The 23495-nt window shown below is 31.7% G+C and overlaps 1 protein-coding gene and 1 pseudogene across 1 annotated transcript; both read right to left on the bottom strand.

Moving 5' to 3' along the window:
* Positions 1-1499: 1499 nt before the first annotated feature.
* On the bottom strand, positions 1500-5078 carry LOC114167559 (receptor-like protein 7). Its single transcript, XM_028052657.1, has 2 exons — positions 1733-5078; positions 1500-1627 (listed from the first exon to the last, which is right to left on the bottom strand). The coding sequence occupies exon 1, from the start codon at positions 5062-5064 to the stop codon at positions 1741-1743; it is 3324 nt and encodes a 1107-aa protein (XP_027908458.1). The 5' UTR covers positions 5065-5078; the 3' UTR covers positions 1500-1627; positions 1733-1740.
* A 13385-nt stretch (positions 5079-18463) lies between these two features.
* LOC114165196 lies at positions 18464-22956 on the bottom strand (annotated as a pseudogene).
* Positions 22957-23495: the final 539 nt, after the last annotated feature.

The raw sequence follows: 23495 nt of genomic DNA, 5'->3' as shown, positions 1-23495 counted from the left end.
TTAAAAAATTTGAGGACTCAGTAAAACACTAAAATTGGATAGAAACTTGAAAATTTTCAAATTTATTACGAGAGAGACAAAATATAATTGAGCCATAAAAATATATGCTAAATTTGGAATATGACTTCTATGTAGTAATTATAATAAGGTGAAATAAATAAATGGTGTATATATAAACTTAAAAAAATTATCAAATACTATCTAATTTAATATTATTTTTATTGATTAATTAATTTTCTAAAAGATTACATGTGTACAATATCATGTATAATTAATGTTTAAATCAGATAATTTTATGTCTTATTATATTATATTATATTATATTATATTATATTATATTATATTATATTATATTATTTTATTGTGTACGTGTGAAAAGATAAATTCATTAACAAATATAAATAAATTAAATAAAAATGTGATTTATGTAGTGATGACAAATAAATTAGTTTTTTTGAGTATTGTCCAAACTCGTGTAAGGAGATAGAGATCTGTATGTACATATTTATTCCGTCGTTATATGCCTTCTAATACACATCTTCACTCATGTTTTGTTCCCGTTTAAATCACTAAATACTCATAGTTTATTATTAACGTACCTTAATTATATATTTGTTTTTTTTTCACGATTTCATTCAATGGTTTATCAAATTATTTTTAAGACACAAATTGGACTTCTTGTTAATATTTTTGTTTTTTATTTATTTTTATCATGTGAATATTATTTTGATATTTTATATATATATATATATATATATATATATATTTTTAATTTAATATCATAAGTGTAATTCCATCGAAACAATTATATAAAAAAATTTCATTTAATATAATATAATTTATAAATATTTGCTATCAAACAAAAACAAATATATATTACTTTACTATTCAATATTCAATATTTGATAATATTATATTTTTTTACAATAATTTTTATTATTTTATAAAAAATAATTAATTTAAATTGAAGGTATAATTCATGATTTGGTCTTAACTTTTTGGTTTAATTCAATTTGGTCCATTTATTATTGGTTGATTCAATTTAATATTCCAATTATCTAAAAGGATTTAATTTGGTCATCTCCGTTAAGTTGAAACTAACATTGTGTACAGGATACATGTCAAGCTGTTAAATTTTTTAATTTTTTTAATTTTTTTAATTTTTAATTTTTTTAATTCTTAATTTTTTTAATTTTTAATTTTTTTTCTAAAAAATTATAATCTGTCACGTGTCAAGTTATTGTCGTGCCACGTGACAATTTATAATTATGAAACGTGATAATAGTAATAGTTGTTATCAATTTAGTTGTTTATTAAATTTTTTTTGCTCAATTTAGTACCTCAATTCCTTCAAATAATCCAATTTATTTCTTTTCAATTTGAGATGAAATTAGTAAATAAGTTTAAGTGTAACTTATATACGTATTAAAATAATTGATTTGAATTTATAAAAGTAATTGTTTTGAATTTATAAAGAAACACGCACATCACCCAGCTATCTTATCCATTTTACAGCAGCAAGTTGAACAGAAGGAACTATGAAACATCTACTAAATTCATATTAAAATTACTTACTAATTCGTTATTGGGTCCAACATGGATAACGGACAACATCCTTATTTGAAAACTGCTCATAATAAAAGAAAAATTCATTCAGAAACATAAAATTGAAATTTCACGTAGAATATGTAAAGTTACTTATTGTAGAAATTAAATCACAAAAGTAGTTTACCTTAGATTTCAGTATCTCCTCCTTAGAGTTTGTCGTGTGTGACCTCGTTGGTGTTCATAAGCAAAATCAAGTTGGGGAATGATCTTGTGAAAGATCTCATCCATCTGTTTGGAATACCAAAAGCTCCATCTCTTCCAGAAAAGCAGAGGGATAATGAAAACTCCAAAGCCAAAAATAAATCCCAACTCTACGCTTAATAAACTCCAATCAATTGAGTTCTTAGAATGAGATTGAGGTGTTTCAGGAGTTGGCATTCCACTATTGCTGCAATTACGGGTCAATGGAGACCCACATAACTTTTCATTTCCTTCAAAGGAATCTCCATCAAATGTCTGAATTTGTGTGCCCTTTGGAATTTCACCCACCAGGTCATTGTTTGAGAGATTCAGATATGCAAGAAAATTTAGACTAGCTAGCTCTCTAGGGATTTCTCCACTTAGAGAATTGTTTGACAAGTCTAAGGATTCAAGATTCTTCAAATTTTCAATAGATGATGGGATATGACCTGAGAAGGCATTATTTGACAAGTTAAGAGCCATCATTGCCTTGAACTGCATTAGCTCAATTGGTATTGAACCCTCAAAATTGTTGCTTGACATATCCACGTAAGTGAAGGCTCTCTGGATTTTGTCCAATTTTATTTGTTGACCTTTATTTGTAATAAGAATTGAATTTTGATACTGAGTAAGATCCACTTTATATGGTTCTGAGGACCCCTGGTCAAGAATAGAGCGAGGTATGTGTGCAACAAGTTTAGCTAACTTTGCTACAATATTTTTGTCTAAGAGTGACATTAATTCCTTAAAATTCTTGGGATCATAGTTATCAACGAGCTCAATGAATAAGTGGCCAAATTCTGGTCCCACATTATCATTGTCTCGCATCATTGCTTTCCACCTGTTCAATAGGGCTCCTTGTATTGCACCACTGAAATTATTGAATGCTACATCAACCATATGGAGCATTTCCCAGTCACCTCTGTTTTTTGGGCATCCAATTGACCCGTGAAGATTGTTTAACCGTAAATCCATGATTCGTAAGGTGGAAATCTTACTTAAGAAACAAGGAAATTTGTCGGTTAAAAAATTTCTTCCAAGGTTAAGGACTTGTAGTTTCTGGCAAAAAGCTAAAGATGTTGGGATGGTACCATCCAAGAGATTGTTATTTAGGTCCAATAACTGGAGAGAACATGAAGTTGGCAGAGTATCAGGAATATATCCTTGAAGTTTGTTTCCACCAAAGTTCAACACCCGAAGAGTGCTACTCAACTTAGCAAAACACCGGGGAATGGTTCCAACAAAGTTATTGTGAGAAAGATCCAGCAGAAGAAGATGAGAAGCATTGAGAAAGGATTCAGGGATTTGTCCGTGAAAACTATTGTTTGAAAGAGACAATTGTGTTACGAACGGGAGACGATTTCCAATGTCCGCTGGAATGACAGAGTTAAATCTATTGTTTGAGTAGTCCAAAATATTTACAAATGTTGGAAGGAAAGGAAATGGCCCTTGTAGTTGGTTGGAACTAAGATCAAGATGCAAAAGGTTTGAACTAAAGTTCCATACATTTCCTTCCAATTTTGTTAGGAAATTTTTGGACAGGTTCAAGATAACAAGATATTTAAGCTGCCAAATCCAGTATGGTATTGTTCCTTGAATCTCGTTGTCAGCAAGGTCAAGGTGTAGTAATGTTGATTGACTTTTCACAAAAGCAGGGATTCCTCTCAACTTGCAAGATGCCAGCATTATATTTCTTAGAGCAGGAAAGGGTGACGAATCACGATCATATCTAGAGTATATATCAACGGACAAATTGTTATACGAGAGCCCTAATGTAGTTAGATTACTCAACCTGCGAATCATGTGCAATTGTAATGTGCCATTAAACTTGTTTGAATTAAGTTGAATGACTTCAAGTGTTCTAAGGTTAAATATAGACAAAGGAATGGGTCCCTCCAAATGATTACTATCCAAATCAAGCATCTCTAGTGTAGGTGAGGTTATCACTGATTCATCCAAGATACCAGTGAGCTGATTAAAGGGAAGTTTAAGTTCGCGCAAATATGGAAGTTTAAGCAAAGATAAGGGAAGATTACCTATGAAAAAGTTAAACCCCAGATCAATGTTTGCGAGATTTTTAAGGCCCTCAAAATGACTGGATGGCAACACCCCTGTTAAACTATTATGAGAGAGGGATAAATATGTGAGATTCTTGGACATATTAAAAGAAGGGAGTGGACCTGAAAAGTTATTGGAAGACAAGTCCAGATAAACTAGTTGGGTGAGTTCTGACATTGAACTAGGAAGTGTTCCATTAAATTGGCAATAAGATATATCAATTGTAGATAAAAGTTTCAAGTTAGAAATTGCACCCGGAACATTTCCTGTGAAACTTGTCTCGCTAAGATTCAAGTCACGAACAGAACCACGTGGTTGGAAGTTTGGCAAAGAACCCGTAAGATGTTGATTGTCTGAGATGTCAAGCACCTCTAATGATGGCATGAGGAAGATATCTTTCGGAAAAGAGCCATTCAAGCCACAACTTCTGAGTTGCAGTATGACTAGATTGGACAAGTTTGTTAAGGAATCTGGCACTGAGCTGGACATGCTGTTGTTGCTTAAATTCAGAACAGTGAGTGACAGAAGCTTAGCCAGGGAAGCATGAATAGGTCCAGACATATTGCATGATGACATGCTTAGAACACGTAAGTTGTGCAATGAAGATAAAGCATGAAACCATTCTTGTCCTTTTGCAGATATTGTTATACCATCTAGATATAATTCTGTGATTTCTGTAAGGTTTTGCAAAAGCATTGCTATATTTGGCTTGTCGAGTTTCAGGCAGTGAGGTGAGGAGATTGAAGAAGACAAGTCAAGAATAACTAACCTTCTGAGATGAAACATCTCATTAGGAATCTGCCCCTCAAAGCCAGCATTTGAAAAGTTCAAATACCTCAAATTATTGAGTTTGCAGAGTTCAGAAGGAATCACCGAACTGAAGTTGTTGAAAGCCAGATTCAAGCTTTGAAGATATTGAAGGCCAAAAAGAACGGTTGAATTAAGAAGTCCTCCTGAGATGGACTCCTCACTGAGATCAAGGGCTACAACACGACCTTCTTTGCATGTCACTCCATTCCATTGACAACAATCTTCATTTTGATTCCAAAGAGTGAGTTTTTTGGAAATTGTAGGGTTGAATATTAGGTTATTTTTCAAAAGGAGCAACATGGAACACTCGTTGCCAAGCAAATAGGCATTGGCTGGAAAGACGTTGGCATTGTGGTTTATGCAGAGAAATGGTAAAAGAAAAAAGCACAGGAGTGTGTGTCCTCTCATAGTTTATTATGAGAAGTGTATGATGAGAGATATTTCTCATTTGAAAAATCTATTTCTCTTTTATAGACTACAAAAAGATGTACTATTTATAGTCTCCGACGAGTCTATGACGCAATTAAATCACTTTGGAAGTAAAAGTAACTTCGACCACTTGTAATATTTTAATACCAATTTTTGAAAGCAATATAATTTTAGATTAATAACTTGATTATTTATCTTATTGAACAAAATAAATTAATTTTTTTATAAAATTAAAACAAATACTTTTAATATAAAAATTATATAATAAAAATAAAAACTTTGTAGTTTAACACCTTTCTTAAATTTTAATATTTTGTTGTTTCTTTTTTATAATTTGTTAAAAGGAATTTAAATATATTATTAAAAAGATATTTGGACCGAGGGATTAAGTATCAAAGTGTGAACCCTTACTAACAGCTATAGCTTTTGGTCAAGTGGCTAGCGCTGCGTGCTCATCCTTTGGTATCAGAGCAAGGTCGCGTGCTCGATTCCTGCCGAGGACGGAAATGGGGCAGCGTGTGGTAAGTCCCCTTGATTTCCCGAAGAGCGGGGGAATCAGAGTCGCGGAATCGTGGTGGGACCGAGGGATTAAGTCTCAAAGTTGGTCTTTAAGTGACAGTGGTAAAAATACTTTATTGTCCTCTTTTGGAGACTACCATAGAAATCAGTGGCTTCTATAGGGAAAGGATGAAATTTGTTTCCCATAAACTTCTTCCAGTATATTTTGGTGTTTATGGTTTCTTTTAAAAGAACATATTCTGTATTATCCTTTCTAGAGAAATTCCAATTTGATCCTTCAACATAAGCTTTCCAGAGTTGGTACTGATATAGCTTTTCTTTGTTGAGTGACAATCCTTTTAAGGAGCCGTGTTCTAATCTGACATGGGCCTCTGGGTTTGACTCTGTGAATAGTTTTATGACATGTGTTGCCACACTATCCGGAGTAGAGGCGCTTTTTGGAGAAGATGTGATTTGTAGGCAGATATTTGTCATATATTCTGCCTGTATTTCATTTACTATTGAGTTTATTTCCTGGGTTAAGGAGTTGAATTTTTCAGTTGGTGGGATAAGAAGCGTTTGGAGACATCCTGCTTCTAATAATAGTGATGGACATATGACTATGTCTCTGTAGAGTTGATTTTTGAAACTCTTCAAATCAATCTGAGCCTTTCTAAAAATGAATTTTATTTGGCATGTACATTTTGTGGTAACTGTTTTGCAATAGTCTGAAGACTCTTGGCATGGTGTTTTTGTGTCAAAGTAAGTCTGGGGTTTTACAAATAATCCATTGTAATTTTGTGTTTCTGAATGAACTTCAAACAAGAATTCTTGTATGACTTCAAATTTTGCAAGGAAAATGTTTGGATTTATTTGTGGTGAGAAGCTACAAGAGGCAGCATAGGTGTGTGTTTGGTTTCTCGGTTCAAATGTTAACCCTGTTTTTATTTTTTCTTCATCAATAGTTTCCAACTTTAGGGCCATTTGGGCTTCTTCTAAAGAATTAAAGCCTTTGTAAGTAGACCAGAATTGGTCTTGTTTTGCCTCACAGAGGTCTTTGAAGGAAGTATAAACTCCTTTATTTGGCCCTGTAATTAGGGCATAATGTGTAAATCCTTTCCCAGAGGGAGAGGCTGGTGAAGTTAACAAAACTCCTTTGTTATCTGCATTGCAGAAATTGTATAGTGCACAAATAATGCTTTGTTTCACCTTACTGACTTGGTGTTCATTTTGAACTGTGTATTTTGGAATATTCCATATGTTGTCAATTAAAACATTTAATTTGACATTTGTATTTTCTCTACCAGGATAGTGGTAGGTATTTGTGAGTATTGGCAATTCTTGTTTGCCATACTTTGTGTATTGTTCCACCACAAAGGGGGATTTGACTTGTTTAGGACCTAAAGGCCCTTTTTTTGTGCTTTGTATAAATTCCATTTTGGAATATTTGTACCTGCAATCATAGAAGTAAACGAGTTAAGCAATAAAATGTTTAAGTCTTTGTAGGTGGTGTTCTAAGACCATGATGTTGCCCTTGTACGAGGCAAGTGTAAAAGCATATTGGAAAGGATTGTGTGGGAAGAGTTCATTTTTCCTTCGCCTTAATTTAGCTAACTTTCTTTTAAACCTTTTTATTTGTTTAGATATTTCTATGGCAGGATTAGGATTAATCCTTCTAAGCTCCAATGGTTGTATTCTGATCCTGACCCGGAATCCAGGAGGGATCTCAGGATCTTCAATGTGTAACATACTCATGTATATGATTGTATAGAAAACTCTTTGAGTTTTACTTTTGTATGATGTACCTGGAAAGGATATCAGCAAACATATTGTCAGATCCTTTAATATGTTCAAAATTTATAATTTTCCCGGAGTTTATGTAGTCTCTGAAAAGTAACCATCGTCTGTGTGGTTTTTTGTCATTATTTATTTGGTTTTTTCCATAAGAAACAATTGCTTCACATTCAGTTCTAATGGTTATTTCTGGTTTGTTTATCAAAAATAATTTAAATGCTTCTAAGGCGTGTATAATTGCATTGACTTCATAATCAGTACTAGTTTGGTAAACCTGTGGTTTAACAGTATATTTTCCAGAAGCATATCTGCATATTTGTTCATTATCTTTTGATAGGTATTTATTTTTCTTTCTCTTTAGGATAGCTCCCCATCCTGATTCACATCCATCACATTCAACTACTAGATAGTCTGAATCTAATAGTAATTGTAGGGTGGGTAATTTATTTACCTTTTGTTTTATGTTTTGAACCAATTTTATATCTTCAGAATTAAACTTTCTTTCTCCTTTTAGAGAAGTTTTATTGTATAAAGGGGCAGTGAATTTTCCCAAATCTGGGATAAAATTTCTGGCATAATTTAAAAGTCCTAAAAAGGATCTTAGGGTTTTTATGTCTTCCATTTTATCAGGAAAGTCTTGAATTTTCTTAGAAATATGAGGTTGGAGTTTTATGGTTCCATTACCTATTTCTGTTCCAAGGAATTCTATGAAATTTTTACAAATTTCCATTTTTCCTTTTGATATAATTAAGCCATATTTTTCAAGTTTGTATAATACTTGTTTCAAGTGGAGATAATGATCTTCTTTTGTTTTGGAAAATATTAGTATGTCGTCTATATAGACACATGTAAAAGTTTTTAAGTCATTGAAAATGTTATCCATTTTTCTTTGAAAAATTGCAGGAGCATTTTTAAGACCAAAAGGCATCACATGCCATTCATATAATCCTTCAGAACAGGAGAAGGCTGTCCATTTTATAGATTCTGGTTCCATTTTTACTTGGTGGAATCCACTTTTGAGATCGAACTTCGAAAACCATTTTGCATTCTGGATACGATTTATAAGAATTTCTTTAGATGGAATTGTATATCCATCTTCAACTGTATTATCATTTAGACGTTTATAATTATAAACCATTCTAGATTTACCTCTTTTTTGTTCAGAAGATTTATTTACTATGAAAGCAGGACTCCTGTGAGGACTTTCACTTGGAGCTATTACTTTTAGTTTCAGGAGGTGATCAATGTGCATTCGACATTCTTCCTGTTCCCAATTGTTGAACTGTATATCTTTAGTTTTTATAATTAAATCAGGGTTGATTATGTTTAATTTACAAGTAATAGGATCACGATCCCAAAATTTTGTGGGATCTTCTCCTATTATACTGGTTTTATTTAACCTATCCAAAATCTGTTGGATATTATCAAAAGTGATTGTTTTGGATATTTTTATGGATGAAAAAGAGTCCATAGTGTCATCTAGACAGTAATCTATGGATTCTAAATCTTCTTTCATACAGTCACATTTTTCTGGGGATTTGGTGTTTGTGCTTGAACATTCATCAGGGGACGGTTTTGTATAGCTGTCTCCACTAATTATGGGTGACATTTGTGTTTTATCACTAATAATGACATAATCTTTGTTTATAGTGATAGTTCTGTTATGGCCTAAAATAAAATCTAAACCAATAATCATGCTTTGTCTTGAGGGGACTAAATTTTCTACACGCATGGTTTTAAGATGTATTTTTTGGCCAAATAGGTCACAGTTTGTACTAAATTGAAGAGAAATATTATTTATTTCTTCATCGTTTATCATTACTATTCCAGACATAGTTCTTGTTTTTTGTATATGTTTACTTTTAGTAATCATATATGAAGGTACTTTTGTTTTGCAGACGACTGTCTCAGAACATCCTGTGTCTAAGAGGGCTTGTATAATTTCTTCCTTAGCAGGGTTCTTGTTTTGTTTTGGAAAATTTAATTTTACTAATACTTTAACAGATATTAGTTGTTTTTCATTGCAAACTAATGGGATACATTCTGCGGTTCCCATCATGTTATTTTGTATATTTTTTGAGATGGTACTTGTTCCAGAATCTTGGATTATTTGTTCTAGCCGAAGAATTTTTTCTTCAAGGTTATTTATTCTGGTTTCTAAAATTGAGGTCCTAGTATCGATTATGTTTTTATCTTTTATGTTTTCTTTTTTTTCTAAAAAAATTGGTATTTCTATTGTATTTTAAGATGTGTTGCAATGCATTTTATACAAAAATTTTTGTAGCATAAAGGGCAATGAGCCCTTTGTGATTTATGAAAATATCTATCACAATATTGGCAGGGAATGGATGTTGGTCCTGAAAAGTATTGTAATGTATGAGGACATATATTTGTTTCAGTTATATTCATTAGATAATATCCAGAATCATCTAATATTTCACCTAATTCAAGAGGACCAGGTTCGATCACTAATGTATTTAATTCTGTTGGGTATCTTTGTTTAAAAGATTCCCAGCATGCTCTGGCTATATCACCTAAATAGGTTTCACCTTTGGCAATCATGTCTTGTGAAGACTGAACCTCTTTTTCGTAATGGATACCATAATCACGGATTACAGTAGCAGTCCATTGTTCAATGTATGTTGGTAATAATTGGGGGTCAATTCCTCCTATATTTAACAAAAGATTTGGCAATGGGAAATTTGGTTCTATTGGGAGCCTTTTTCCTTGTGTTGTATATTGATTATCTGTAAGAATAACATTTGTTGGGGATTCTCTGGGTATGAATCCAGTAGGATAATCTTGTGTACCACCATGATCTAACTGATAACTGTTGGGGTTTACTGATCCTACGCTTGTATTGACGAGACCTATTGTAGATAAAGGTTCTGATATTACTGAAGAATTATCTTCTTCACCTAAATGCAGGCTGTCAAGAAAATTATTTATGATATCGTCTGTTTCGTCATAAATATTTTCAATATTTGTGTTTGTAGAGGGATTCAAAGATCCTTGTCTATACATGGCTATAATTGCCTGATGATGATTCCATTCTTCATCAGTCATTTCATCATTTTCATCTTCTTCGTATTGTATTATATTCATCATGGAAATGTGTTCGTTATCAGGGATGGCTGAAGTGCTATGCCTATTTTCAGCTAACCTATCTTGTTCTAAGTCAAGTCGTGGTATATTTGTGTAATCCACGAAACTTAGACTAAAGAGGAAGGTGGGAACTCGGGAAAATATACAAGACTTAAACATAAGGTTATGAGAGAACTCGGGAAAATATACAAGACTTAAACATAAGGTTATGAGAATATAAATCTGGCAGAGCCGGTTAGATATTCTCTCATAATCTTATAGTTAATCAAGAAAAGGAAAAGAAATATAAAGACAAAATATTTCTGTACAGAAAATGTTTTCAAGGCTTTAAATGATTATCGCATCTTTTAGTAAATATTACTCAAGGCATCCGTAGATGCCCAAAAAAAAACTACTCCATAAAGACTTACTCAGATTCTAGAGGGAGGGGGGAGAGATCTGAAGTTCCTCATTTATTTATGTTGAGAAGCAGTGTATACAAGAGGGAAAGATAAAGAGAGATGAGGGAGAGATTTGTAGAGAGAAGGCAGTGATAGAGAGAGAGAGGGTAGGGTTCCTGTTTTGTTTTGGAAAATTTAATTTTACTAATACTTTAACAGATATTAGTTGTTTTTCATTGCAAACTAATGGGATACATTCTGCGGTTCCCATCATGTTATTTTGTATGTTTTTTGAGATGGTACTTGTTCCAGAATCTTGGATTATTTGTTCTAGCCGAAGAATTTTTTCTTCAAGGTTATTTATTCTGGTTTCTAAAATTGAGGTCCTAGTATCGATTAAGTTTTTATCTTTTATGTTTTCTTTTTGTTCTAAAAAAATTGGTATTTCTTGTATTTTAAGATGTGTTGCAATGCATTTTATACAAAAAATTTTGTAGCATAAAGGGCAATGAGCCCTTTGTGATTTATGAAAATATCTATCACAATACTGGCAGGGAATGGATGTTGGTCCTGAAAAGTATTGTAATGTATGAGGACATATATTTGTTTCAGTTATATTCATTAGATAATATCCAGAATCATCTAATATTTCGCCTAATTCATTATATTTGTCATTTAATTTGAAATCATATTCTTTAGGATAAAGTTGGATAAATTCATTATTTGTGAAATCATTTATTAAGTCATAATTTTTGGGTTGTTTTTCTAAATTAATTTCATCATTGAATTCTGTTATACTAACTACTGATAATATTTCAGAATCAGTAGATACATCTTCGTCGATCGGAAGAAGGTTCATGTGGCAAGATTTGATGAGCTCTGCTTCCTTTGTATAAAGATTTGCTATGTTTGGACAATCTCTTGAGAAATGTCCAGTTTGGCTACAAGCATAACATTTTAATGTTTGTTTGTAATTTTTATTTTCTCTAAATTTTCTAACGTGTCTGTTTGGATTTAGAGTTGGTTTCCTAGAGTTTGAGGATCTTATAGTATAAGTTTTTCTAGAATTAGTTGGTTTTTGGACAGTCGATTGGGACTTATAACTATAAGGTTGGTTATGTCTGGGTTTTCTTCTAGGCATATATTTTTTAGTTTGATTGTATTGTTGTGGAGTATATATTTGTTTACAAATTCCAGAATCAGAATTTTTTAATTGTTTTTGTATTGCAATATGTGTACAAGTGTCTTCCATTATTTTCATGATATGTTGTATTCTTATTGAGAGGTTATTTAACATGGGAGTTACCTCATCGTTTTTCCAGGATTCTCTAATTTTCTGACCTAGTTTTCCTGGAAGTTTGATAAACATTTTTTCTCCAACACTTATATCATGAAAACATCCGGCTATGGAGGCATACATGAGATAATCTTGTAAAAATTCTTTAATTTTTCCAAAATAGGTTATAGACAACCTTTCTAGGTGTCCTAAATAAATTTGTTGTCTGAGTGTATTTCCATCATTTGCAGATTGGGAGGTGAGTAATCTTTGTATTAGAGAACAAAAATTATAAATGTTAAGACCAGGTTCGATCACTAATGTATTTAATTCTGTTGGGTATCTTTGTTTAAAAGATTCCCAGCATGCTCTGGCTATATCACCTAAATAGGTTTCACCTTTGGCAATCATGTCTTGTGAAGACTGAACCTCTTTTTCGTAATGGATACCATAATCACGGATTACAGTAGCAGTCCATTGTTCAATGTATGTTGGTAATAATTGGGGGTCAATTCCTCCTATATTTAACAAAAGATTTGGCAATGGGAAATTTGGTTCTATTGGGAGCCTTTTTCCTTGTGTTGTATATTGATTATCTGTAAGAATAACATTTGTTGGGGATTCTCTGGGTATGAATCCAGTAGGATAATCTTGTGTACCACCATGATCTAACTGATAACTGTTGGGGTTTACTGATCCTACGCTTGTATTGACGAGACCTATTGTAGATAAAGGTTCTGATATTACTGAAGAATTATCTTCTTCACCTAAATGCAGGCTGTCAAGAAAATTATTTATGATATCGTCTGTTTCGTCATAAATATTTTCAATATTTGTGTTTGTAGAGGGATTCAAAGATCCTTGTCTATACATGGCTATAATTGCCTGATGATGATTCCATTCTTCATCAGTCATTTCATCATTTTCATCTTCTTCGTATTGTATTATATTCATCATGGAAATGTGTTCGTTATCAGGGATGGCTGAAGTGCTATGCCTATTTTCAGCTAACCTATCTTGTTCTAAGTCAAGTCGTGGTATATTTGTGTAATCCACGAAACTTAGACTAAAGAGGAAGGTGGGAACTCGGGAAAATATACAAGACTTAAACATAAGGTTATGAGAGAACTCGGGAAAATATACAAGACTTAAACATAAGGTTATGAGAATATAAATCTGGCAGAGCCGGTTAGATATTCTCTCATAATCTTATAGTTAATCAAGAAAAGGAAAAGAAATATAAAGACAAAATATTTCTGTACAGAAAATGTTTTCAAGGCTTTAAATGATTATCGCATCTTTTAGTAAATATTACTCAAGGCATCCGTAGATGCCCAAAAAAAAACTACTCCATAAAGACTTACTCAGATTCTAGAGGGAGGGGGGAGAGATCTGAAGTTCCTCATTTATTTATGTTGAGAAGCAGTGTATACAAGAGGGAAAGATAAAGAGAGATGAGGGAGAGATTTGTAGAGAGAAGGCAGTGATAGAGAGAGAGAGGGTAGGGTTCCTGTTTTGTTTTGGAAAATTTAATTTTACTAATACTTTAACAGATATTAGTTGTTTTTCATTGCAAACTAATGGGATACATTCTGCGGTTCCCATCATGTTATTTTGTATGTTTTTTGAGATGGTACTTGTTCCAGAATCTTGGATTATTTGTTCTAGCCGAAGAATTTTTTCTTCAAGGTTATTTATTCTGGTTTCTAAAATTGAGGTCCTAGTATCGATTAAGTTTTTATCTTTTATGTTTTCTTTTTGTTCTAAAAAAATTGGTATTTCTTGTATTTTAAGATGTGTTGCAATGCATTTTATACAAAAAATTTTGTAGCATAAAGGGCAATGAGCCCTTTGTGATTTATGAAAATATCTATCACAATACTGGCAGGGAATGGATGTTGGTCCTGAAAAGTATTGTAATGTATGAGGACATATATTTGTTTCAGTTATATTCATTAGATAATATCCAGAATCATCTAATATTTCGCCTAATTCATTATATTTGTCATTTAATTTGAAATCATATTCTTTAGGATAAAGTTGGATAAATTCATTATTTGTGAAATCATTTATTAAGTCATAATTTTTGGGTTGTTTTTCTAAATTAATTTCATCATTGAATTCTGTTATACTAACTACTGATAATATTTCAGAATCAGTAGATACATCTTCGTCGATCGGAAGAAGGTTCATGTGGCAAGATTTGATGAGCTCTGCTTCCTTTGTATAAAGATTTGCTATGTTTGGACAATCTCTTGAGAAATGTCCAGTTTGGCTACAAGCATAACATTTTAATGTTTGTTTGTAATTTTTATTTTCTCTAAATTTTCTAACGTGTCTGTTTGGATTTAGAGTTGGTTTCCTAGAGTTTGAGGATCTTATAGTATAAGTTTTTCTAGAATTAGTTGGTTTTTGGACAGTCGATTGGGACTTATAACTATAAGGTTGGTTATGTCTGGGTTTTCTTCTAGGCATATATTTTTTAGTTTGATTGTATTGTTGTGGAGTATATATTTGTTTACAAATTCCAGAATCAGAATTTTTTAATTGTTTTTGTATTGCAATATGTGTACAAGTGTCTTCCATTATTTTCATGATATGTTGTATTCTTATTGAGAGGTTATTTAACATGGGAGTTACCTCATCGTTTTTCCAGGATTCTCTAATTTTCTGACCTAGTTTTCCTGGAAGTTTGATAAACATTTTTTCTCCAACACTTATATCATGAAAACATCCGGCTATGGAGGCATACATGAGATAATCTTGTAAAAATTCTTTAATTTTTCCAAAATAGGTTATAGACAACCTTTCTAGGTGTCCTAAATAAATTTGTTGTCTGAGTGTATTTCCATCATTTGCAGATTGGGAGGTGAGTAATCTTTGTATTAGAGAACAAAAATTATAAATGTTAAGACCAGGTTCGATCACTAATGTATTTAATTCTGTTGGGTATCTTTGTTTAAAAGATTCCCAGCATGCTCTGGCTATATCACCTAAATAGGTTTCACCTTTGGCAATCATGTCTTGTGAAGACTGAACCTCTTTTTCGTAATGGATACCATAATCACGGATTACAGTAGCAGTCCATTGTTCAATGTATGTTGGTAATAATTGGGGGTCAATTCCTCCTATATTTAACAAAAGATTTGGCAATGGGAAATTTGGTTCTATTGGGAGCCTTTTTCCTTGTGTTGTATATTGATTATCTGTAAGAATAACATTTGTTGGGGATTCTCTGGGTATGAATCCAGTAGGATAATCTTGTGTACCACCATGATCTAACTGATAACTGTTGGGGTTTACTGATCCTACGCTTGTATTGACGAGACCTATTGTAGATAAAGGTTCTGATATTACTGAAGAATTATCTTCTTCACCTAAATGCAGGCTGTCAAGAAAATTATTTATGATATCGTCTGTTTCGTCATAAATATTTTCAATATTTGTGTTTGTAGAGGGATTCAAAGATCCTTGTCTATACATGGCTATAATTGCCTGATGATGATTCCATTCTTCATCAGTCATTTCATCATTTTCATCTTCTTCGTATTGTATTATATTCATCATGGAAATGTGTTCGTTATCAGGGATGGCTGAAGTGCTATGCCTATTTTCAGCTAACCTATCTTGTTCTAAGTCAAGTCGTGGTATATTTGTGTAATCCACGAAACTTAGACTAAGTCCTCTAGACCTGTTATGTAAAATAGCAGAAGAAGGGGCTGTAATTGGGTTATTTTCTTCTCTGGGTAAATGTGTTTGCCATAAATGTCCTTCATTTCTTCTTGTGAAGGCTTGGGCTGGTAAGAATTGTGTACCATAAGAACTATTGGCTTCTTTTTTATAATTTGTTAAAAGGAATTTAAATATATTATTAAAAAGATATATTGAAAAAGAGAATTGTAAAAAAGATATCAGATGTCTTAATTCTTGAGAATTTTATTTCAAATTTTCAAAACTAAAACTTTGGTGACTTTACTCACGCTACTTTCGTTAAATCTATTTTTTTATTTTATAAATTGTATAATTCCATCCTTTATATTTTTCATTTGACTCAAATTTATCTTTATGGGACTTCATATCAACAAAAAATATTATAAAATAAACAGCTTTGGAATTTTAGAATGAAATTGACGGATAAATGAAACTAAGTCAAAAAAGAAATGTATAATATACACACTCAAACATTATGAAAAAATAAATATGAATTATACTTTCAATATGAATTATCAGTTTCTTTTCCTTGTATTATCTTGCATTCGTTGAAAAACAAAAACCATCACTCATGTTTTTGAAATTACAAATTTTTGACTTGGTCATGAGATATCACTGACAACTGTCTTTCGCGAAATCGTGGAAATACCGAGCAAGCAGGTGCGTTCTTCACGTCCGCCTAATCACATTTTCACATTGTGATTTCACTGTTAAAGTATACTTGATAATTAGGAATTTTGATTATGCATTCAAATCTGCAAATATTTTTCATAAAGTTAAATTTATAAAATAAATAGTTTGAAACATACAAAATAAATTATGAATGTTTTCTTTTTTTGAATTTCAGTTTAACCTCAAAACACTTAATTAAATTCGCATTTATTTTTTAATTGTTATGGAGGTCTTAAAAAAACAAAGCGTTTTTGGATGAATTGTTTGGAGGATAGAAATCTTTGTGTATAACTATGGATTATTAGGAGATGAACTCTAAAAGATGATATATGAGTCTTAAATGATTGTCTACGAGCTTTGTAGATAAAAGTGATAAAAACACTTTGTAGATGCTTTATTTTAGTAGAAAATATTTCATGAGTTTTGTTCCTGTAAAAAGCTAAGTATCCTAAATCTGAGAATAAATATAGAGATTAATAATATAACTCAAAATTAGCAATCCTTCAAGTCAGAAAATTCATGTTAATAAGTCTTCGAGCTACTTTCTTAATAATAACCTCTAAATTTTACATCATATATTTCTAATCCCAAAATTATAATAACTACCCAAAAATATAACTATAAGATATAATTTCCTTGTATTTTATTAGAATATTTTCTACATTATGGAAATTTGTTAATGAAATTTAAATCTTCTAATAGCCTGTATTTATAAATTTCTTAGACTCGTTTATAAAGAATATACAACATATTTAATTATCTTTATATATTTTGTTGCCTATAATCCTTTTGAAGGTAACCATTTAGAAATATCTTTAGTAACATAATCAATTCGGCAATGGAATTCCTTTATAATATATCTTTATGTTTCTAATGAAATTTGTTTTTTACTTTATAAATTTATGTGTTTTTTTTTTATCTTTTTAGTAAAATTAATCTATTTATTATATTATCATTCATTTAAATATTAATAGTATTTTACTAAAAGCAGTTCAATCTTGCTTGAGTCTCAAATTAAACCTTTTGAACCTCAAATTTATCTCTTCATTCGTACAGTTTCCGGTGGTATATTCTCATAACGTTGATTTAGTCGTTAAGATTTATTCTAACGATGATTTTCAACCTTTAAACTATAGAAGCAACTTACCACTAAAATTGTGCTTGTTGACTTGTTAGTGAGTGGTGCCATATTTCTATATAGGTGGATGGTCAATGGTTTCACTTTCAGTAGTCGATGACTTCTGAAATGAAATTATTATTAGGATATGTTTTGGTATTGCATTTGCAAAACAATTTTTCATTATCATTTTTTTTATATGTTCATTCATATGTCAGTTGACCTCAATGTTTTACAATTTAGTCTATTTTTTCTAAGTGACATGAGTATCGGTTTAAAATTAAGATTATTTTATGATAATCATAGACTCATAGATGATGTAACAAAAATATTGAAAAATGTATTTCTACCCGTGCAACGCACGGGTTTTTTTTATATGTAATAATTGTGGTAATAGTAATGGGTTTTTGGATATTTAATAATCTATATGATGAGAATCTAATGTTTTAAAAAGATGTTGAAGTGTATCAATAGAATAGATCAATTTAGAATGTAATTAAAGTGGTATGTCAAGTTAATATTTGATTTCATTGAATATTATTGTCAACCACCAACAACAAAAATATGACTAATACACTACTTTGTTAATATAAGAATAAAAAAAGAATAAATTACATACCTAGAATGTCTCCTTTGGTATTGAAGTTCATAAATTCCTTTTGCACACAAATTCCTTTTGTACACAACGACTTCTTTGTTCAACTTTTTCTATACCATGATTTTCCTGCATGGCAGAAAATAACATAAATAAATTGATATATATTTATAACAGTTTTGAAATGAAAAAAAAAAATTAGAAATGACATACCTATAATTGATTTCTTTTCAAAGAGTTTCAAAATTTTCTTTGTACACAACGTTTTTAGTTGTGTTTGTTACCTTTCCATCTTCATCCAATATAAGTATTTTCAATCCTCTTTTGGTTTTGACTCTAGAAATAGCAACATATAGTTGGCATGTGTGAATACAGGTTGTGGAAGATAAAGGCCGACTCTAGAAAGTGTTTGTCCTTGACTTTTGTTAATCGTCATTGCAAAGCATAACGATATCGGAAACTGTCTTCTTTGAAATTTGAAAGGCAACCCTGAATCAGATGGCACTAAATCCATTCTTGGTATAAAAATCCTGTCACCAATGTTTTTTCCAGTAATTACAGTTGCACAGATTACATTCTTGCCTAAATGGTTGACTTGCAATCTTGTGCCATTGCATAGACCTTTCGCTTGATCAATGTTTCTCAAGAGCATAATTGAAAAACATGTTTTCAACTTCAGTTTATGATTTGGTATCCCTGAACATTTGATATCATTTAAAAATTCAGATGTAAACCATTCAGATTGCACTTCATCTTGTTCATCAGATTGGCAAGGTGTATCTGAACTTAAATAAGTCACCTCTTCACCACCAATTAAAGACAACATGAAATCATTTACTTGCTCTACAGAATCATTTGTTGGGCACAAAATTGCTCCATCATCAAAATAATTAGGCTTCAACATGTTAACCACAAATTGAGGATAGACAAATTCAACCAATGCCAATAAAGGTAAATCTGTGTTTGTAATCAGGATCTGTTCTGGAATTTCAACCATGCACTCACCATTCTCATTTAGATCCATTTTCCCGTCTCCAATCTTCAATATCCAATCAGCAAATTCTTGAATATCATTGGCTGTTTCAGTATTTGATGTAGTACTTAATCTCATGTTCTTGGATAACTTTAGCACTTTACAATAATTCCATAACTCTGAATAGTTGATTGCTGATTTTAGGATATCAAACCTAGATCCTTTTTTGATAACTGGTAGAATTTGTCTAAAGTCACCTCCCAACACAACTGCTTTGCCACCAAATGGTTTGTCTTTATTGGCATCATCAACATTTCGCATAATATCTCTTAGTGTTCTATCAAATGCCTCAAAGCACATTCTATTCATCATTGGTGCTTCATTCCAGATAATCAAACTGGTTGCCATAAGAAGTTTTGCTCTGAGACTACCTTGTGCTATGTTGCAAGTTGATTCATCATTAATTAACAGTGGGATGCAAAAGGTAGGGTGTGCTGTTTTTCCACCAGGAAGTAATAAAGAAGCAATTCCACTTGATGCTACGTTCAAAACAATCATGCCCTTGCTTCTTAGACCAGCTGACAATGTCTTCCACATAAAAGTCTTACATATACCACCATAGCCATATAAGAAAAAGAATCCTCCCTTCTTTGAAAGAACTGCTGTCATGATATCCTGATATACATGAATTTGTTCATCATTCAGTGCTTTAAACAAGCTGTCATGTTCTTTCGCCATGTCTTGTTTATTATATTGCAGCTCATCAACAATAAATCTATTATTGAATGTGTGTACATCTAAAAGATCAAGTTGAGGTAATGAAGGATAATCTTTCAAACTTCTACCATTTGACATTAGCATTTCCTATATTTCCAGCAGACATAGTTTTTGTAATTCAGCAGTCTGAATTTGAAGACCTGCAATAAGTAAATAATACAATTAAAATATATATGTATAGCAAATTAAAAAATATATATATAAAATACCTGGTAAGTTCATCTCCTTTCTTTTTTGGTACAAAATTCCATCACATAAGATACTCCAAGTAGAATTCCAAACTATATATGGTTTAGAAATTGTATTCATCGACAACAAAGTAACAAATAATCTTCTAAGTTGATACCCAGAAGCAAATTCACTTGCTTCTTTGATTGCATCAATATATTCTTTGTCGTCAGCCAACAATCCCAAAACATAGCAAGTTTCTTGGTATGTTTCATAATACTTTCCATCAATTGTCTTAATGCTTTCATAATCAATACAACCTTTTTGAATTGTTAGTAATATCCTCAAATAATAAAGTTCTCCAAACCCAGGAGGAATATAAGTAAGTCTACCAATGTTGTAGCCTTTCTTCCTTGGTTTCCATTCTTTTTCTTTGGCAAACCACACAAATTTGCTTGGAAATTCTGAATAAGTCAATTGTTTTCCTTCCTCATAAACTTTGTTAGCCTCAAACCAAGCTAGAAACATTGTGTTAGCATTTTCGTATCTGTTGAAGACCACATTAATATCATCATCATCTTTAAACAAAGCTGATTGTTGGCCAGGAATATGAAATGTCAATCTCTGAACAGGAGGCCATCTGTGATGGATGTCAAAAGCAAATATTCTCCAAGCAGCTTCACATGGTGATAGATACCTACAATCGTAATACCTTTTGATCTCATCAATAATGGTTGATTTTTCAGACTGTGCAGAGTTGTTGCTTATTTTAAGAGTAGCTCTGTCGGGACCTTTGTTCACATATTTGAACAAATATTTTATTGAATTGGTCTTGTTGCAATACTCTGTATTGACGTGTGCTTGATACCTCATTAGAAGTGGTGGATTGTAAGGAACAACATTTCTATTGTCCAGCTTAATTCCATTCTTCTCAACAAATCTACCATTATCAAGTCTTCTATAGCATGGATATCATTCTTCATCAATTGAAGTCGAAGATGTGAATTTTTTTGGATAAAATTTAGAACATCTTCCTTCCTTCATGCAAGGTGAATTATGTCTTGCAGGTCCGCATGGTCCATGAATCATTTAACTTGAGATAACTTTTTCCAATTTGGGGTACAAATCAGCATTTGGCAATTCAGCTGATATTACTTTATCAATATCAGTTGAATTCTTCAATTTGTTTTCTCCATCCAACCATAAAAGTATATGTGCATGAGGTAAACCTCTTTTTTGGAATTCTACTGTGTACATTCCTGCATATATAAATAAATAATAAATATAGTTGTCAGAATTTAATTTAATAAAAGTTTATATAATGTATATTACTTCATATATAACATACCTGCAGTGCTTTTTCCAAAGAAGTCCTTTTTCTTAAAATCTGTCATCATTTCATCCAGCTTCATTTTTAACACTCTACATACAATATCAGGTCTATCCGAAGCTGATAAGCCTTTTGCTAAGACAAATTCTTTTATTTCACTCCAATTCACATTGCATGTTATAGTAATGAACAAATCCGGATATCCAAATTTTTTACAAATTGCCATAGCATCTTGACAATTGTTGAACATGTATCTGGTACCACCAGTGAATGAAACAGGCAAGACAATACGTCTTCCAATTAAAGAAGGATCTGTCTCTCCTCTATTAACAGCTTCTTGTAATCCATTAAGAATATCACAACGAATTAACTTCTGATTAGCTTTGATGAATGACAACCTTTGGGCTTCAACCATTGTATAGCAATCGACCAGAAACTGTTGGAACAATCTGCATGCATTCACAATATTTCCTGCTTCTACAGCTCTTTGTTGTATTCTAAAGGCAATAAATTCTCGCAAAGAAATTCTAACTCTTACCCTGGATTGTATTTTTGAATGAGATTCTCTTATTGGGATATCCTCTTGATAACCATCTTTTCCATATGGAAACATGAGAGGATATTGCAATGGAATGAAAGCTGTGTGAGTTTCGTGCAGTCTGGTTAATTCACCAGAACATTTTTTTACCACTATATCTCTGCCTACATCCATATTGCCAAAATCACCAACTATTAGTGCAGCTATTTCATCACATGAAGGTGTATTGTAGACTCTAGGGTCTTTGTTTCTGCCTCTAAATAGTCTTAGCGTGAAATCTGATTCCATATGTTCTAGTGACAAATCTCTTACTTTTCTAAAAGATTTCGCAAGAACATTGTGATTGTCAATAATTTCAATCAAATCAGCAACCAATGATTCATCTATAACAGATTCCTTGGTGTTTGAACTAAAAAATAATAAAAAGAATACATGTCAACACATGTATTTAAATATTTCATATAATCAAATTAGTTAATATATTCACTGACCTGAAATGCTTGACTCTGTTAGTCATTTCATTTTCGGTATCATATATGTACAGCTGTGCAAACTTTGGCTTTGATCCATGCTCTGGCAATAAACTGCCAATACGGTGATAGTTTTGTTCATTCAGAATAAATTGTGGTGGAGCAGAACAATTATTCATTGAATTATCTATCTTACCACCAATTGAAGTAAATGAAAACATGCTATTGTATACTCTTATGTTTTGTAGAAATGATTTGCTTCTCTGATCTTCACCATTTAACAAACCTTCAAGAAGATTAGGTGGTCTTTTTAATAGTGGAATTTGGACTTTTCCCTTTTGACAACACAATGAGAATTCAACTTCCTTTGAGGTGTTACATTTTTCTGCTCTTTCTTCATATCAAAGTTGAGCTTTACAGTATTGGCATTCCAAGCAAGGTTCTCCAATATTGAGCAGTTCTGAACATCATTACAAAACATTAGCATGAAAATGCATATATTTTAATATGCAGTTATATACAATTGTGTTGGAGATTATGTACCTTGTAACTCTCCTTTGCAATACAATTCGTTTGTAGTTGTAGTACTTGTAGTATGTTCTTCAATATTAGTAAGATGAAAATTAATTAATGATTTCAAAGAAATTTATATTAACATCAAAAGTTTAATATCTGAATTACCATCATCTCTTATCGTTGCTGAATCATCATTTGTTGTGTCTTAAGAATTATGTTGTGTTGTTGTTTCATCATCAAGATTGAATCTGTTTTGAAGTGATTGTATGACTTGAAAAGGATATTTGACAACTTTATTCTTAGAAACAGAATGCGAATCATTTACAACCTCTGATCTACCACCTATGAAAAACAAGAGAAAACAATTGTCCTACCTGCATTGGCATTGTGAGTATGAATCCACATGTACTTACCTGCACTGGAATTGTAATTATTTTGTCCATAATTTCTCTGACTATTATTGTTAAAAAGTTGTAGTCATTCAAAAACA

The sequence above is a fragment of the Vigna unguiculata genome, chromosome 10 (assembly GCF_004118075.2).
Source record: "Vigna unguiculata cultivar IT97K-499-35 chromosome 10, ASM411807v1, whole genome shotgun sequence".
In the NCBI taxonomy this organism is placed as follows: Eukaryota; Viridiplantae; Streptophyta; class Magnoliopsida; order Fabales; family Fabaceae; genus Vigna; species Vigna unguiculata.
The sequence above is the reverse complement of the archived record's forward strand: the minus strand, read 5'-3'. Positions and strand labels throughout refer to the sequence as shown.